Raw genomic sequence first — 19,020 nt, 5'->3', positions numbered from 1 at the left:
CCACTTCCCAAAAATACCTTTTCTCCTCATGGGTTTACTCTTCTCCTCCTTAAGGTTTATTCTTACCACAGAACTAATTGATAAAGATACCCTTGCTTGGTTATAAAATATGACCCTACCTTAGATTTTTAAAAATATTACCCTAATTAGAATTGTTATTCCTTTGCTTCCAAAATAAAAGAGCAAAATTTGAATACATGACTGCATAAGTTAAAGAACTGTCTTCCACTAGTCACAGTTCTATAAAAGATTCAGTGATCATCTGAAATCTAGTAAAGTAATACTATTTCTGCACAGGCAGGCAAACTAGTGTAACTGCTGAGATCATAAGCTAATAGTTAAGCAGTTTCACAGGCTGCTCTCAGTACCAAATTGCACTCTTCATCTGTATTGTCTGTACAGACTGTACTTACTTTTGTTTTAGAACAAAATTAAAATTCTGAACAAGGTCAGAAAGCTTCAGAATAAGTAAGGAAAAAGGAGGTTCAGATTCAGGCCTAGTTAAAACTTCAGATACCTTGACACTCCATGAATTAAACTCCAGTATCCTAGTAATACCTATAGATTCAGTGCTTTCTTTCTGACAGTGGTTGGTGGGGAGAGGGGAGATGGGGGAAGGGCTTCTTAATGGGTATTGACAGTTCCTTTTGGGGTGATGAAAATGTCTTGGAACTAGGAAGAGGTGACGGTTGCACAGCACTGTTTATGTACTAAGTGCTACTTAACTGTACACTTTAAAATGGTTAATTTTGTATAATGTTAATTTCACCTCAATTTTTTTTTAAAGTAAATATTTCTTAAAAAGAAAAGAAAAAGATACAGGGCTTTTTCGCAGAGATGGACTTCACTTTGAAAAGGCCCCCAAAGTACAAAGCCTACATACCAGCAGCGAGGTTGAAGAGGGTCACTCCCACTTCACATAAAGCCGCATGGAAAGCTTACAGGATTCCCTCATATGAACCTTGGTTACAATAATGGCCAATTAAGTGGCATTTACCACCAATATGAACTCATTTCAGTGAGAATGAGAAAGCGGGAAAATGTTTGGCGGGAGTTTTTTAAAAGCTGCCCCACCGATTTAGAAATCACCTACGAGCAATAGAGAACACCACGGGGGAAACGGTAGGAGCCATATTTTTTTCTGAACGGTTTTTGTCTTGCGGTGACTGTACTCGTGAGGATTCAATAAGCCTCAAACATTACCTTTAAACCTAGGTGCTTAACTATAACAAATGCATTTGTCAATGGGGCAGCGTCTCACAGGAAAATGCGAAAAGCCAGCCTAAGTCTCTTTCTGTAGCGACGAAGCTTGAGCACAAGGATCACCGCCATACCCACTCGACGAAAAGCTCCCTCCACCAGCCGAGGAAGACGCAGCTTCGGCGGGCACTCCCGCCACACAGCGCGAGCTGTGCCGCTGGGCTTCCTGGGATTTGTAGTTTTAGTCAACCCTCCGTCCCCTTTGTTCAGGCGGTATGTGGTGAACCAGAAAACTACAACTCCCAGAGCGCTCCTGGGTGGAGAGCGCACGCGGCGGTGACGACAGTGGCGGAGAAGACCCGGAGAGGCTCTGCGTTGTGGAGTGGCGCTCCTTGGGCTGGTGGCGGACTGCAGGCTGCTGGCGCCGCGGCTGAGGAGAACGGCGAGTGGGTTCGGCATTTCCCGTTGGGGTCTCCGCAACGATGAGTGCTGCCAGAGAGTCCCATCCGCACGGGGTGAAGCGTTCAGCCTCCCCAGACGACGATGTAAATAACAATGGCGGAGTGGTGGAGGGTTGAGGCCTACTAAAGGCTGGGGTAGGCCGGGAAGGGTGGATGAAGACGGAGGAAGCGTCTGAGGTGACCTGAAGGGGGAGGGCCGAGGGGAAGGACCCAGAAGAATGGGAAATATCCCTTTTGCTTAATTTGAGTTGGAATGTTTGAAGAGGTCCGCATGCTAAGAGCCGGAGGCCTGCGTAGGAAGGGGAATCGAGGAAGGAAATCCTGAATGGTTGGTTGAGAAGTGAAAGAGCTTAGTCAAGGGACCATGTTTGCCTGTTCGTGGGCTGATGAAGCTTCTTTATGGGGCCTTTCTATTCAGTAGAAACGGCAAGATCCTCCCTGTTTTAGGCTTAAAATGCTGCTGTGATAAAGTCAAGATGTTCATGCAAATTTGGACAGATTTTTCTGGCCGGGATTATTTTTGCAATGTACTGTTAAGAGTTAAACTTAACTGTACTATTAAGAGTAAACCAATAAAATATTGAACGGAAAAATGGTACCAGGGGAATAATTTGGTTCTGGCGCACCGTGCTGAGGCCTAATACGTTGAGACGTAGAAGCCCGTTTCGATGTCAAGTACCTCTTTTCCCTCTCCTCCCTCCCCCTACAGTTGCCAGTTTAAATTGCAAAGCATTCATTCCTTAAAGTAAACCATTAAATATTTACTGCTGTGCCAGGTGTTGGGAATTCAAAGATGAATAACTGTGGTGTTTATCCTAGGCCTTTTGTGTGTTTGTACTAGCCCCTAGCGCGGTGTCATGGATGCTGCAGTAACCAATAAACGTAAAACTGGGTCCTTCATACAATGGATAAATGCCATGGAAACGTTGATGGGGAAACTGGGGGGGGGGGCCGATGGAGAGGTCATAGTTAAGAGTGAAGAAGGGAGGACATCTAGTTTTCTTTAGGTTGTTTAAAGTGCTGTCAATTTCTGAATGTGTAGAGTTTATTTTCTATAGTGCAGTTGAGTTCCTTTCGTAATATTTTACTTTGCGAACTATAGAAAGCTCACTGAACACTGTTAGTGCATCAGTTGTAGCAAATGAGATGATGTTAAGACTCATCCCTCTTTGGGTAAGTGGTGGGGTTAGGTCCAGAATAGTAAGGCTCTTTACTGAAATTGATTTTAGCTGTGCAGAAAGATTAGTAATCAGTAAAAATTTGGGGACAAATAGTTATATAGTGAGATTTATTCATTCCTGCTGTTCCTCCCTACAACTGGTTTTGAGATCTTTTCTTGTTAATGTGGTAGGCCAGTACCTACCAGGAATGTATCTAGGCTTTTGAGTAACTTGGGTGCCCTTTTAAAAACTATTACATTGTTTTCCTCCTGGTATTTAACTGTGACTTGATTGCTAGAATGTCAAGCACCTGTTTTGCTAGAATCAAAGAAATAATCTTTTTGACACAAAACTCTAGGTGATATTAGGTAATTTAACAAAGTTAAAGGGATTAAGTAATTAAATCTCTACAGCTTTTGATGGGATCAGTTTAAACTAGATGACCTTTAAGACCTTTTCCAATCCTATAAGCATTTTCTTTAAAAGAGGTGGTTACAGTTGCAATTCAAGATTAGGTCCTAGGACCTTCACACGTTATCTGAAAAGGATTATGTTACTAATTCTATATTTTAGTGCAATAGAGTAGTAACTTGTCCCTTGACGGTGATTTTTTTTTTTTTAGTCAGTTTCTTTAATATTAATTTTATTTTTGTTGGTAATTGGGAGTTATCTTTAAGTGCTTGTGTTTTTAATCTTTTAAGCATAATATATATTTTTAATAGATTTATTCTATTTATTGGCTACGTTGGGTCTTTGTTGCTGTGCGCGGGCTTTCTCTAGTTGTGGAGAGCGGGGTCTACTCTTCGTTGCGGTGCAAGGGCTTCTCATTGCAGTGGCTTCTCTTGTTGCAGAGCACAGGCTCTAGGGGCACAGGCTTCAGTAGTTGTGGCTCACGAGCTCTAGAGCGCAGGCTCAGTAGTTGTGGCGCACGGGCTTAGTTGCCCTACGGCATGTGGGATCTTCCCAGACCAGGGCTCGAACCCGTGTCCCCTGCATTGGCAGGCGGATTCTTAACCACTGCGCCACCAGGGAAGCCCCAGAATATAATATATTTGTTTTTTAAATATATGTCTACGTTTAGAAAATAACCCAATTATAGTGTGTAGTTGGTCAGCAATTTCTAATAAACCTCTGCATGTAAAAGATAAAGTTTTCTTTGCCCACTGACCTCACACATTTAATGGGGGTAACAAATCATTGAATCCAGTTGTAGGAAAACGCTGACAATGGTAGAAATAAATTCTAAGAGTTACTACAGGGTGTACTGAGGAGGAGGTAAATTGACTGCTGTTCTATAATAAGGGTATTAAGGATGAAGCCAACTTAAAAATGGTTTCATTGGTTTGATTGGAGGGGAGAATTGAAAGCTATCTTTCAGGAAGTAAGAGGAATGGGGAGGTTAATTTTAGTAACTGGTGGAGAATCTCTAAGAATGTATCAGGCACCCATGTGATTTTTAGAATGCAGCACTTGAGCAAGGTACTTGCTACTCTATGCCAGGTCCAGGGAACAGTGATTTAGTGAGAATCAGAACTTAAGCCTCACTGGTACTTTGTTTTTTTGTTTTTTGTTTTGTTTTAACTATATTGAGCCAGAAACAGTTAAGAACTAACTAGTCTATGAAAAAATATGAACTGTCAGATGGAAAGAAGTAGAGATTTGGAACTTAGGTAGCCAAAAGGAATAGCCATAAGTGGGTGTCCAGTATGGTACAAATACTTCAACTCTCATATGCCCAGGAGGGATGGTCATCATTGTTTGATATATGTATTATTCTATTAGTCTTTTATGAATAATATTCAGAAGAATAAAAGGATAGTAAAAACAACTTTATTAGAAATTTTGATATGAACTGAACCATAGCAAACCTAGTTTTCTTGATTTTTCACCATATATATACCCAAAATGTTTAGCATTTTCTGAATATAGCTAACAGCTTATCAGTTGTCATGTGTGAAACTGAAACATATAATTTCAGATTTCAAATATGTTTCTAATAGATTTTAGCTTTATTTTAGTTCTTGGATTTGCATCATCAAAATATACTTGAAGAATTTTTTTGAAGTGTTTTCATTGCTCATAGTTTTGTGTCAAACGGGGTTTGTCTTCTTTGCTCTATAATTGCAAAACATTTTCATTTTTAGATTATAAACTCAATGAGAATGATCAATCCAATGAATGTTTTTCATTTCTATATTCCTTCTAGTCACCTGCCCTCGGTACTTGTCCACTTACAAACCATATCAAGTAAATTTTGGTGTACAAATATCATAAAAGATGATATTAAATAGTCACATACCTCTTTAGAAAAACGGGATGGTCCAGGCTGTTGTAGCAATATTGCAAAATATTGCAAGATGAAGTTCTTCCTATTGAATGGCTTTCTAGATGAAAGTACCATATATTTTTGTTATTTTGTCTCTCATTGACTCCCGGTTGGAGAAAAGTTATCTAGTATTTCATCATCCAAAAACTCGTTTAATTGCAGTTAAGTTTGCCATTATCATTAGTTTAGACACTACCTGTCATTTTGCATTCACCTTGTTATTCGTCTAATAATTGTGAAATGCCTTCTGTCAGTTTTCAGTTTTTTACTCGGTTGTCATGAGTAGAAATTAAAATTTTCAGCTGGGTCCAAAGAGAGCTAGAAGCATACAACAGAGGGGTGATGTCTTCTTGAAAGATGATGCAGCACTTTGGACAACACGATGAGAAAACTTTTCTACCACTTTTCTATCTTATTATTTTAGTCATTTTTAGCATATTTGGGAATGATTAATGAATTATAATGAAATAATTCTTAAATTTGTTTCAATATGTAGGGAAAAATATCGCTAGGATTCCATAATATATATTAGATTTATAAAAGGGTTCAATAGACCCATTTGATAATTACAAGATAGAATGAGTTCTATTCTTTTTTTTAAAAAAATTAGTAAATTTTCTCTTTGTTCTTTGGAAGACCTTTAAGTAAGAATAAAAGTCCTAACAGGTACTTCCCTGGTGGCACAGTGGTTAAGACTTTGCACTCCCAATGCCCGGGGCCTGGGTTTAATCCCTGGTCAGGGAACTAGATCCCACATGCATGCCACAACTAAGAGTTCGCATGCAGTAGCTAAGGAGGCAGCCTGCCACAACTAAGACTGGGCCCAACCAAATAAATATTTAAAAAAAAAAGTCCTCACACATCAGTCCTTACAAATAAGGAAAGTGTTCAAAAAAGAAACTAAAATTGGGTCCAGTTGACTCTGATATTGTACTGTTCTTTAGAATATCAATATAGCCAGGGTTTTAAGTTCAGTTAACAGCTGTAGCAGCCTCCTGGGTTCAAAGTATTAGGTACCCTAAGGCCCTGCAAGGCTCTAAGGCAGTAGGTCTCAAAGTGTGGTACCCTACATCAGCAGCATCAGCATCTCTTAGGAATTTGTTAGAAGTGAAATAAATCTTCAAGCCCCACCCCAGATCTGCTAAGTTTGAAACTCTTGAGGTGTAGCCCAGCAGTTTGTGTTTTAACCAGCCCTCCAGGTAATTCTTATAGTATAAACTTTTGAAAACCAGATCTCTGGCTGCAAAAGAACTAAAGGACTTTCCCTTAAGGTAACAGAAAAGGAGTATATTCTAATTCGAATATTATGCATATGCTTAACTTCCTAAGCAAGAGTGAGTCCAGTTTATAGTGAAAACTGACAGGGGGAAAAAGCTTGGGATTTACTGGTAGACTCTAAATTTTTAAATATTTATTACTATGCAAAAAAGATTAATTGGCTAATTTCTTTTCCAGCTTGGATCTAGCAATTGGGAGGCAGCAGACTTAGGTAATGAAGAAAGAAAACAGAAGTTCTTGAGACTTATGGGTGCAGGAAAGGTAAGCATCAGACAGAATACATTTTTTACCTTTTCTGTGAAAATAATGCCCTTTTTTATGTATGTTAAGTGAGAAGGAATGAATACACTTGGATCCCATTTTACTGTTCTGCATGGCTACTTTAGGCTTTCGGAAATATAGCTGACCTCACTGAGCTGCTTCTAGGATTCTCAGTGCCACTGGGTGGTAATGTTTAGAGACTGCATAGAGAAAAAATTTGGTTTGAGGAGACTCTCGTGGAAGAAAGAAAACGTGAAAGTTCATGATTTGCCATCTGTTAGCCTGATAATTTGATACAAGGTACTTCTGGTCAGACCATTTGGTAGGTCTTTCATATTTTATAGTTCCTTCCAGCTCTTGAAGTAGTAGCCAAGGGAATAGCCTTTGTCAAAAACTTAATTTTAAAAATGTTCAGTATATTTTGAAATCTCTTTCAGTTCGATTAACGTAATAGAAGATATAAAATATAGGTGCCAGGAAACATCACGTGTTGGAAAAAACTGTTGTTCCTAGCAATTAATTTTTACATACAAATACAGTGATCTCTAAATACTGATTTTTTTTTGTAAGCAAGTACATTTATTTTCCTAACACTGTCCCAGTAATCTTTCTGCAAACCTGATGTGGAAGAAAAAGGAAAACTTTTTTCTCTTTTAAGCTCTTTAGAAATAAGTTCTGCCCTTTGTTTTTTATTTGTATGGGAATGCATTTTACCAACAGCTGTTGACTACTACATGCCAGGCACTGTACTAGGTCCTGGGTGGGGGGGTCACGTAGATCAGTAACATAAGTTTGGAGCTATCATGTGCTGGAGGAAACCAGATAATGACAATATAGAATTATAATTGCTATGGAAGAGCTATGCACATAATGCTGTGGAATCAACAGGCAAGGGAAGCTCACTCTGGCTTAGCAGCACAAGAAAGCTTCCCAGAAATAGAATTGATCTGAATCTGAGGGGATTAAGAGTTAGCCAGACTAGAACAGTGGATTTGGGCATAAGGAGAGATCATGTAAGATGTTAAGCCCTATACAAAGGAAGCATTTGTATAATATCACATTAATCCAGATTTCCCAATAATTTGTGATTTGTCATAGAAAGTAGTCTGAAGTTTCTCTTGGTTCATGCAAATAAAAGATTTTGCTAAGGATATATAAAGTAATAGTTTAAGGGTATGCTCAAGCTAGTAGGATCACATTTCTTTAAGTACCTAGGAAGAAACACCCTAACATAAAATGTATGAAATTTAGCTACCAATAGTCAATTGTATCTCAATAAAACAGGGCGGGGGTGGGTGGAGAACAAATTGAACAATTAAAAAAAAATTTGGCTGCCGATCAATGGGCATAGCATACGTTAAATTCTTTGCTAACAAGTGCAAAGATCATAGCTTTGATCTTTTACGTAGGCTGTTTAGATTTATACTGTTTTGTGGCCCCAAAGTACATTCCTAATCCTAGCCACTGAGTATTTTATTGTCACAGGGAGAACCAGCTGAGAAAGTATGATAGACCAGTATAATACTATCATCTTAGAATAACTTGATGCCATTATGTATATTCAAATCTTGTTATGAGGTGTCTTCTGCAATAAAGGAACAAACTACTGAATTATTGATTTGCTTTTGTGCTAATAACATGTAAGGCAATAAGCATTAATGCTTGAACCTTTTCAGGAGTATCATCTTTGGGTATGGAGAATGTGTCATGATTTCACAATAGGGTGATTTGTTATTTACTATATACACAGATAATTGGGTAAGATTGCTTTGCAAAGTCAAATTTAATCTCACTTTCACTCAGTTTTAGTGAACAATTTCCCTTTTTTTTCAGTTGGTTTTTTTTTTCTTAATTGAGGTATAACTGATTTACAATGTTGTATTAGTTTCAGGTATACAGTGAAGTGATTCAGTTATGCATATATATAGATAGATTGATATTCTTTTTCAGATTCTTTTCCATTATAGTTTATTATAAGATCTTGAATATAGTTCCCTGTGCTATATAGTAGGACCTTGTTGTTTATCTATTTTATATATATAGTAGTTTGTTAACCCAAAATTCCAAATTTATCCCTCCCACCGCCTTTCCCCTTTGGTAACAATAAGTTTGTTTTCTATGTAAGTCTGTTTCTGTTTTGTAAATAAGTTCATTTGTATCATAACTTTTAGATTTCACATGTAAGTGATATCATAATATTTGTGTCTCTCTGTCTGACTTCACTTAGTATGATACTCTCTGGGTCCATCCATGTTGCTGCAAATGGCATTATTTCATTCCTTTTTATGGCTAAGTAGTATTTCATTGTGTGTGTGTGTGTGTGTGTGTACCACTTCTTCTTTATCCATTCACCTGTTGATGGACATTTAGGTTGCTTCCATGTCTTGGCTGTTGTAAATGCTGCTGCTATGAACATTGGGATGCATATATCTTTTTGAGTTAGTTTTCTCTAGATATATGACCAGAAGTGGGATTGCTGGATCATGTGGTAACACTTAGTCTTTTAAGGAACATCCATACTGTTTTCCATAGTGGCCGTACCAATTTACATTCACACCAACAGCATCGGAAGGATCCTTTTTCTCCACACCCCCCTCCATTATTTATTATTTGTAGACTTTTTGATGATGACCATTCTGATCAGTGTGAGGTGATACCTCCTTGTAGTTTTGATTTGCATTTCTCTAGTAATTAGTGATATTGAGCATTGTTTCATGTGCCTGTTGGCCATCTGTTTGTCTTCTTTGGAGAAATGTCTATTTAGGTCTTCTACTCGTATGTTGATTGGGTTGGGTTGTTTTTGTTTGTTTTGTTTTGGGTATTGAGCTATATGAACTATTTGTATATTTTGGAAATTAATGCCTTGTTGGTTGCATCATTTGCAAATATTTTCTCTCATTCCATAGGTTGTCTTTTCATTTTGCTTATGGTTTCGTTTGCTCTGCAAAAGCTTTTAAGTTCAATTAGGTTCCATTTGTTTATTTTTGTTTTATTTCCATTACTCTAGGAGACGAATCCAAAAAAATAATGCTGCGATTTGTGTCAAAGAGTGTTTGGCCTGTGTTTTCCTCTAGGAGTTTTGTAGTATATGGTCTTACATTTATGTCTTTAATGCATTTTGAGTTTATATTTGTATATGGTGTTAGAGAATGTTCTAATTTCATTCTTATGCATGTAGTTGTCCAGTTTTCCAAGCACCACTTCTTGAAATTAGTGGTCTTTTCTCCATTGTATATTCTTGCCTCTTTCATCATAGATTAATTGACCATAAGTGCATGGGATTATTTCTGGGCTTTCTATCCTGTTCCATTGATTTCTGTCTGTTTTTGTGCCAGTACCATACAGTTTTGATTACTGTAGCTTTGTAGTATAGTCTGAAGTCAGGGAGTGTGATTCCTCCAGCTCTGTTCTTAAAATTGTTTTGGCTATTTGGGGCCATACAAATTTTAAAATTATTTGTTCTAGTTCTGTGAAAAATGACATTGGTGATTTGATAGGGATTGCATTGAATCTGTAGATGGCCTTGGGAAGTATAGTCACTTTAACAATACGGAGTCTTCCACTTCAAGAACACGGTATATCTTTCCATCTGTTTGTGTCATCTTCAGTTTCTTCTATTAGCATCTTATAGTTTTCACAGTACAGTTCTTTTGCCACCTTAAGTAGGTTTATTCCTAGGTATTTTATTCTTTCTGATGTGATGGTAAATGGGGTTGTTTCTTTAATTTCTCTTTCTCATATTTCATTGTTACTGTATAGAAATACAACCAATTTCTGTATATTAATTTTTTATCCTGCAACTTTACCGAATTCATTGATGAGCTGTGGTAGTTTTCTGGTGGCATCTTTAGGAGTTTCTATGTATAGTGTTATGTCATCTGCAAACAGTGACAGTTTTACTTCTTCCTTTCCAATTTGGATTTCTTTTATTTCTTTTTCTTGTCTGATTGCTGTGCCTAGGATTTCCAGTACTATGCTGAATAAAAGTGGCAAGAGTGGGCAGCCTTGTCTTGTTCCTGATCTTAGAGGGAATGGTTTCAGCTTTTCACCATTAAGTATGATGTTAGCTGTGGGTTTGTCATATATGGCCTTTATTATGTTGAGGTAGGTTCCCTCTATGCCCACTTTCTGGAGAGTTTTTATCAAAAATGGATGTTGAATTTCATCAAAAGCTTTTTCTGCATTTATTGAGATTGTCAACTGAAAAAGTGCACAACCTAGAAGTTGAGAATTATGTTTTATTTGGCGGATTTTCTGAGGACTTAAGCCTAGAAGATAGCCTCTCAGATTGCTCTGAGGGACTGCTCCGAAGAGGTAAGGGAGGAACCAGGATGTATAGGAGTTTTGCAATAAAAACTGGATAGTTGGAACATCAAAAGATTACTGTTAATTAAAGAAACTGTTAAGGGAAACCAGACATGTCAAGTTAATGAATTTAACACTTTTCTACATCTAGGAAGATGCAAGACTGGACTCATTGAAATCATTCATTTGATTTGCACCTTAACTATCTAGGGCCAGTATCCTTCTTTTCTCCATTCTGAATCCCCACAGGGTGCACGGTTGGGAGTAGCTGCAATGGCTGCTGGTTTGATGGCTGCAACATCCTTTGTTTACTGATAGGGCAGCATTTTTCATTCACAGTGCTTCCCCTTGATCATAAATTCAACCAACATTTGGGAAGCATTTCATGACCAATTTTGTCCCACAGTGCTAGGAAGGCTCATTCCTAGATCAGGCAAAGATTCTGTTGATAGGCCACTCAAATTTTTGGATTAGGACCTGTTAATAATCTAAAATTCTCTGGATCACCTATCTTGCTAGTCTGCTATGACCTAGAAAATGTTTTCTCTTGTTGCTTCTTTTCATACGAGAGTTGCACTGTTACAGTTATCCTGTGTAGAGTTTTTTATATACATATATATATATATATTTGTGTGTGTGTGTGTGTTTGTATATGATCAACTGTTTCAAGACCTTTAGCCATCATTAATTTTTTTGGAGACCTGGTTACACATTGGGTAAGAGACAATCTTATAAACTAGACAGGATAATTAATATAGTCAGTAACATTAATAAGGTCATAGTATGGCAGAGAGAGACACAGAGCATAAACAATTCAGGAACAAAGAGAACAAATTAAAACAATGATTAATAGATAACTAATAAGAACCTGCTGTATAAAAAAATAAATTAAATTCAAAGAGAAAACAGTGATTAGTATAACTAGTTGTAATCTGGTCACAGTAAACCATCAAGTCCATAGGAGAGCCAGGTGGAGAAGCCAAATATGGAAGGATTAGGTAGAGAGGAAAAAATATGTTTTATTTTTGTTTATAAAAGAATACTTGATCAACTTGTAGGTCATAGCATAATAGAGGAAGAGTTTTTCTGGAAAACAAAGAGGAAAAGCCAATATATTTCCCCAAAAAAGTCATAAAGTTATAAATCATATTTATAAATTCATTCAGTCCCATGTAATTCCTGTTGATTTGGATGAAGTAGTCAGGTTTTACATTAGAGTTTTGTCATTTCTTACCCAGTTCAGTGGTATGATCTAAAAGTTATCAGAAACTTATACTTGTTAAAAAGTCCTTTTTATGAATCATCTTGAAGATCTTCCTTTTATAAAAGCATCAGACTAAAACAATGACTATTTATAAATGACAGGACTTAAAATGCCATGGTTAAAGATCTGATTACAATGCAGTTGACAAGGAACTTGGATATTTCGATAATAACTAGAATTATGATTGATAACATTATACCAGGATATCTTAGATTTTAGTAATTTCATATAAATTTTGGAATATCTGTATTAATGACATTTATACATACAATATAACATAAGGTTCATCACTAGTTACTTGGCAGTGCTTTGCAAGTATTGGTTGGCCAAAAAGTTCGTTTGGTTTTTCCATAGGTTGTCTCTAGTAGCACTTAGTTGTCTTTAACTTCATTCGAAACAATTTTGTTAGATTGTATTGTGACAGTTGTCATATCAGTGTGCATTTTAAAAAAACTTTATCAAAACTGGTGAATTTTTGTGTAGCCATTTTAATATTGAAGAGAAAAAAAAAGCAACAGTTTCGGCATATTATGCTTTATTATTTCAAGAAAGGTAGAAACACAACTAAAACGCAAAAAAAGATTTGTGCAGTGTATGGAGAAGGTACTGTGATAAAGTACCTTTGACTGATTGAATGTGTCAAAAGTGGTTTGCAAAGTTTTGTGCTGGAGATTTCTCGCCGTACGATGCTCCGTGGTCAGGTGGACCATTTGAAGTTGACAGCAATCAAATCAAGACATTAATTGAGAACAGTCAATGTTACACCACATGGAAGATAGCCTACATAGTCAGAATATCTAAATCAAGCACTGAAAATCATTTCCACCAATTTGGTTATGTTCATCGCTTTGATGTTTGGGTTCCTCATAAGTGAAAAAAACCTTCTTGACCGTATTTCCACATGCGATTCTCTACTAAAACCTAACAAAAATGTTCCGTTTTTAAAACAAATTGTGATGGGTAATGAAAAGTGTATACTGTAGAATAATGTGAAATGGAAGAGATCATGGGGCAAGCGAAATGAACCACCATCAATCACACCAAAGGCCGGGCTTCATCCAAAGAAGGTGATGTTGTATATATGGTGGGATTGGAAGGGAGTCCTCTATTATGAGCTCCTTCCAGAAAACCAAATGATTAATTCCAAAAAGTACTTCTCCCAGTTAGACCAGCTGAAAGCAGCACTCGACGAAAAGCATCTGGAATTAGTCAACAGAAAATGCATAATCTTCCATCAGGATAACACAAGCCTGCGTGTTTCTTTGATGACCAGGCAAAAACTGTTACAGCTTGGCTGGGACATTCTGATTCATCTGCCATATTCACCAGACATGGCACCTTTGGATTTCCATTTATTTCGGTCTTTACAAAATTCTCTTAATGGAAAGAATTTCAATTCCCTGGAATACTGTAAAAGGCAGCTGGAACAGTTCTTTGCTCAAAAAGGTAAAATTTTTAGGAAGATGGAATTATGAAGTTGCCTGAAAAATGGCAGAAGGTAGTGGAACAAAACAGTGAATACGTTCAGTAAAGTTCTTGGTGGGACTTCCCTGGTGGTCCAGTGGCTAAGACTCCACACTCCCAATTCAGGGGACCCAGGTTCGATCCCTGGTCAGGGAACTAGATCCCACATGCCCCAACTAAGAGTTCACATGTTGCAACTAAAGATCCCATATGCCACAACTAAAAATCCTGTGTGCCACAACTAAGACCCAACACGGCCAAATAAATATTTGTTTGTTTGTTTATTTTTGGCTGCATTGGATCTTCGTTGCTGCACGCAGGCTTTCTCTAGTTGCGGTGAGGGGGGCCACTCTTTGTTGCAGTGCACAGGCTTCTCATTGTGGTGGCTTCTCTTTTTGTGGAGCACAGGCTCTAGGTGCACAGGCTTCAGTAGTTGTTGCTCGTGGGCTCTAGAGTGCAGGCTCAGTAGTTGTGGTGCACAGGCTTAGTTGCTCCGCGGCATGTGGGATCTTCCCGGACCAGGGCTCGAACCCGTGTCCCCTGCATTGGCAGGTGGACTCTTAACCACTGTACCACCAGGGAAGTCCCTAAATATTTTTTTAAAAATAAATAAAGTTCTTGGTGAAAATGAAAAATGTGGTGTCTTTTGTTTTTACTTTAAAACCGAATGAACTTTTTGGCCAACTGATTAATTTATCATACCACATAAGCTAATTAGTTTGACATTGCTCTCTGAGGTGTCTTGGTTCCTTTGAAGCATCCCAGAGTTAGCTGGAGGTCAAAAGAACTTTAGAATTTGATATTTGGGAAGTTTGTCAAAAATATCAACACTTGGTCAAATAGGATCATATGTCACTGAAATAATACTTAACCACAGTGACAAAAGATTTCAAAAGCAAATATAGATCACTTAAAGACAGAGAAACTCACACAATCCATTGTCAGAAGCAGTGTTCTAATAAACCTTTGTTCTTTAAACAGAGGAACCAAATCCAATCGTGTACCAGTCTACTTTTAATAACAAAATCCATTTACATAATTAAATTCATTCTGAGTTTAGTCAATCCTGACAGTGTACAAAATTCTTTTCTCAGGGTTCCTTTTCCACAATCCTTCCATCACTTTCTATATCCGTATTATTTTGTCTCTTACTTTTCTCATCTAGAAACAACTAGCTCTAGGACAAAATTATTTTCTTTTCCCTTAACAAAATGCAAATCCATTCCTCATACCTTCTTTGTTCACAACACACTTATTTTTCTAGCATACTGAACTGTTTTTCTGTATTATTTCTAGTAGCTTTAATTTCATATTTAAATTAGAATTCTCAACCCTTAAAAACTTTGATTTCTAGTGAATACTAAGAAGTAAGCAATTATGAACTGTCTTTTACATTAGCGTTCTGTAGATTGGTGAACATAAATACCAATTTTTGTAAAGTTTCATCTCAATTCTGCCAACTTTTACACCTTTGACGTTAGTTTCTCTTAGGACCCAATCAACAAGTCTTGGTATTACAAGGAGTCCTAGAAGCTTTCCTTGCTTTTATTCTCTGACCATTTTATCTATTTTGTATAAAAGGCTCTGGGGTCCCCAGTGAGGGGTTGAGCCAACTGACTCAGGCCCTTTTGTCAACTTGATTAATTGGCCTAATTGTTGCCCCAAGTAATTGTTGGTCAGGTACCTCAGTGTAATTTTCTTCCACCATTTAAATATATATATTTTAAACAGGGGTAAATAGAGCAGACTTGCTTGGGGTCCTTTAATGTTGGGTACCAATACAGTGGAGGGGGGGTTCCATTTGGCCCATTGAACCTTAGGAATGTTGTATCAAGATGTTTTGTTTTAATCCCATTAACATTCATTTTATTTATCCCATTTTAAAGTAATCATCTTAAGATTTCTTTATCCATTTGGGATAAGTTCCATTAAAAAGTTTACCTTGTGGGGAAAGAGTCTCTAGACTTTCCCTTTAGTTTTTTCTCTTATTTTTCTGTTAATCAACCTAATTAATTATTCTAATGTTTTTATTAGCATCTGTAAGATCCATTGAGGGAAAGCAGAAACCACAATAAGGTCTCCCAAACCAGTTTTTTTGGTTTGTTTTAAACTAAGCGAGTTCTTAGGTAAACCATTATATATTTTTTTCCCACCTTTAATTTTTTTTCCCCATAGATATCAATAAAACACCTGTTTATAATGAGAGTTCTCTAAAAATTTACCAATTTAGAAGTTTCTCCAATTTAAAGGATCTGTCGTCTGGCCATTAATGAGATATATGTTAATAGTGACTTAAACCAATAGGATGCAAGAGGCTTCCCCACAGGAGAGTGTGAAGGATGCGACCTAAACAGATCCAGAAAGTTTACTCCCAAAAATAGTCTAAGAAAGTAAAGGCCCTCACTAAACAGGCTGACGCAATGAAGGTTAAGATGGCAAAAATTCAGACAAAAGCCTGCTCAGGGGGCTTCCCTGGTGGCGCAGTGGTTGAGAGTCCGCCTGCCGATGCAGGGGACACGGGTTCGTGCCCCGGTCTGGGAAGATCCCACGTGCCGCGGGGCGGCTGGGCCCGTGAGCCATGGCCGCTGGGCCTGCGCGTCTGGAGCCTGTGCTCTGCGGCGGGAGAGGCCGCAGCGGTGAGGGGCCCGCGGTGAGGGGCCCGCGTACCACAAAAAAAAAAAAAAAAGCCTGCTCAGAATCTCAGTCTATTCGATTGGCTGCTAAATGTACACCATATGTGTACCTTTTGGATGACAGAGATCAAGTACTCAAAACACACACACATGCACGCGCACGCACACACGCACACGCCTGAAGATCAGATAAAACATTTACATCTCAAAGACACAGGAGGAGGAATGCAACTTCCCCCTAGAAGGGCTTTTGTTTTTTTAACATCAGAATTCTGAAAATATGTTTTTATCAAGCCAACTTTTTCTAACATAGCTGCGTATACAATAAAAGAGCTCCATTTAGTCATTTTCAGAGCAAGATTTCCTTTATTTACTTGCAGGTATGAGCTCTGTACATACATGAATCTGGCTAGAGTGCTAGTTGGAGGTTGGCTTTCTGACGCCCCTCATTTCTCTGAGAGAATCTGTTTCCCATTTGAACTTGAATTTCTCAGGCATAAAATTTTATTAGTGCACTTTTATCCTGACACATTCTTGTCAAGATAGCCAATTGGAGGAAAATGTCAGGTAAACCTCTTACCTAACCAACCATTCAGCTGAGACTGCTCAGTATCTTTCAAACTGAGGAAATCCTGGTGTCTTTCAATTGAGTTACCCTAGTATCTTTCAGGTAGGGGGCACTTTCTCCCAATGTCTTTCAGCTGGGCTCCCCTAGTATTTTTCAACTAGCAGGGGCCACTCCCCAATATCTTTTAACTGGGGAGCCAGTACCTGTTAGACACCGCCAAATAAAACTCAGGATCATCAGCCAGTAATTGGGAGATCCAAGAACCAGGAGGGACTCACCCAAATTCATCTGGACTCTGCAGAGCCGGATGGGCACAACAGGCCTCTGCTGGTACCAAGGCCCCAGTTCCTTGTAGAGTTCAGGCAAAGCAGAGACGTCTGCTCTGAGTCCCTTCCTGGTCACCAAAACTGTCAACTGAAAAAAATACACAGCCTAAAAGTGGAGAATTATGTTTTATTTGGCAGATTTCCTGAGGACTTAAGTCAGCCTCTCATATTGCTCTGAGGGACTGCTCCAAAGAGGTAAGGGAGGAGCCAGGATATACGCATTTTGCATCAAAAACTAGGTAGTCGAAACATCAAAGGATTACTGTTAATTAAAGAAACTGTTAATTATGGAAAACCAAACATGTCAAGTTAATGAATTTAACACTTTTCCACGTGTGGGAAGTTTCAAGAGTCTGGACTCATTGAAATCATCCCTTTGATATACACCTTAACTATCTAGGGCCAGTTTCATGCTTTTCACCATCCTGAATCCCCTCAGGGTGCACAGTTGAGGGTGGCTGCTGGTTTGATGGCCACAATATCCTTCATTTACTGATACAGCAGGCCACAGCATCTTGTGAATACAAGATGATCATTTGGTTTTTATTATTTAGTTTGTTAAAGTGGTGTATCACACATTGATTTGCAGATATTGAAAAATCCATGCATCCCTGGGATAAATCCCACTTGATCATGGTGTATGATCTTTTTAATGTTTTGTTGGATTCGGTTTGCTAGTGTTTTGTTGAGGATTTGTGTGTTTATGTTCATCAGTGATATTGGCCTGTAATTTTCTTTTTGTGTGTTATCTTTGTCTGGTTTTGGTATCAGGGTGATTGTGGCTTCATAAAATGAGTTTGGGAGTCTTCCTTCCTCTGCAGGAGGTTTTAGAAGGATAGGTGTTAACTCATCTCTAAATGTTTGACGGAATTCCCCTGTGAAGCCATCTGGTCCTGGACTTTTGTCCGTTGGAAGTTTTTAAATCACCGTTTCAACTTCAATACTTGTTATTAGTCCCTTCATATTTTCTATTTCCTCTTGGTTCAGTCTTGGGAGATGGTACCTTTCTAAGAATTTGTCCATTTTTCCTAGGTTGTCCATTTTACTGGTGTATAAATTGGTTGTAGTAGTAGTCTCTTGTGATCTTTTGTATTTCTGTGATGTCAGTTGTAACTTCTCCTTTTTCATTTTTAATATTGATTTGAGCCCTTTCCTTTTTTTCTTGATGAGTCTGGCTAAAGGTTTATCAATTTTGTTTATTTTTTCAAAGGATCAGCTTTTAGTTTCATTGATCTTTTCTATTGTTTTCTTATTTCTGCTCTGATCTTTATGATTTCTTTCCTTCTGTTAACTTTGGGCCTTATTTGTTCTTCTATCTCTAGTTGCTTTAGGTGTAAGGTTAGGCTGTTTGAGATTTATCTTCTTTCCTGAGGTAAGCTTGTATTGCTATTAACTTTCCTCTTATAATTGCTTTTGTTTTCTGTTTTTTCTCATTTTGTTTAGTTATATATATTTTATTGAAATACAGTTCAGTTACAATGTGGTGTTACTTTCTGGCATACAGCAAAGTGATACTTTGCTGTACTATATATATATTCTTTTTCATATTATTTTCCATTATAGTTTACTACAAGATATTGAATATAGTTCCTGTACTATACACTAGGGCTTTGTTGTTTATTTTATTTTTTATTTTAATTTAATGTTTATATTAGAGTAAGGTTGATTTACAGTGTTGTGTTAGTTTCAGGTGTACAGCAAACTGATTCAGTTATAGATATACATATATCCATTCTTTTTCAGGTTCTTTTCCCATATAGGTTATTACAGGATA

The 19,020-nt window shown here is 37.7% G+C and overlaps 1 protein-coding gene across 1 annotated transcript in view; it reads left to right on the top strand.

Annotated features, from left to right (window-relative positions):
• The first annotated feature begins 1,541 nt into the window (after positions 1-1,541).
• Positions 1,542-19,020, top strand: part of C8H11orf58 (chromosome 8 C11orf58 homolog) — a 29,376-nt gene continuing 11,897 nt past the window's right edge. The window contains exons 1-2 of the mRNA XM_030831492.2: positions 1,542-1,745; positions 6,603-6,686. Coding sequence (XP_030687352.1) covers positions 1,683-1,745; positions 6,603-6,686 — 147 coding nt within the window. The 5' untranslated portion in view covers positions 1,542-1,682. The remainder of the gene's footprint in view (positions 1,746-6,602; positions 6,687-19,020) is intronic.

This window comes from Globicephala melas, chromosome 8 (genome assembly GCF_963455315.2).
Source record: "Globicephala melas chromosome 8, mGloMel1.2, whole genome shotgun sequence".
Taxonomy (NCBI): Eukaryota; Metazoa; Chordata; class Mammalia; order Artiodactyla; family Delphinidae; genus Globicephala; species Globicephala melas.
This window is presented reverse-complemented; position numbering and strand designations above follow the sequence as displayed.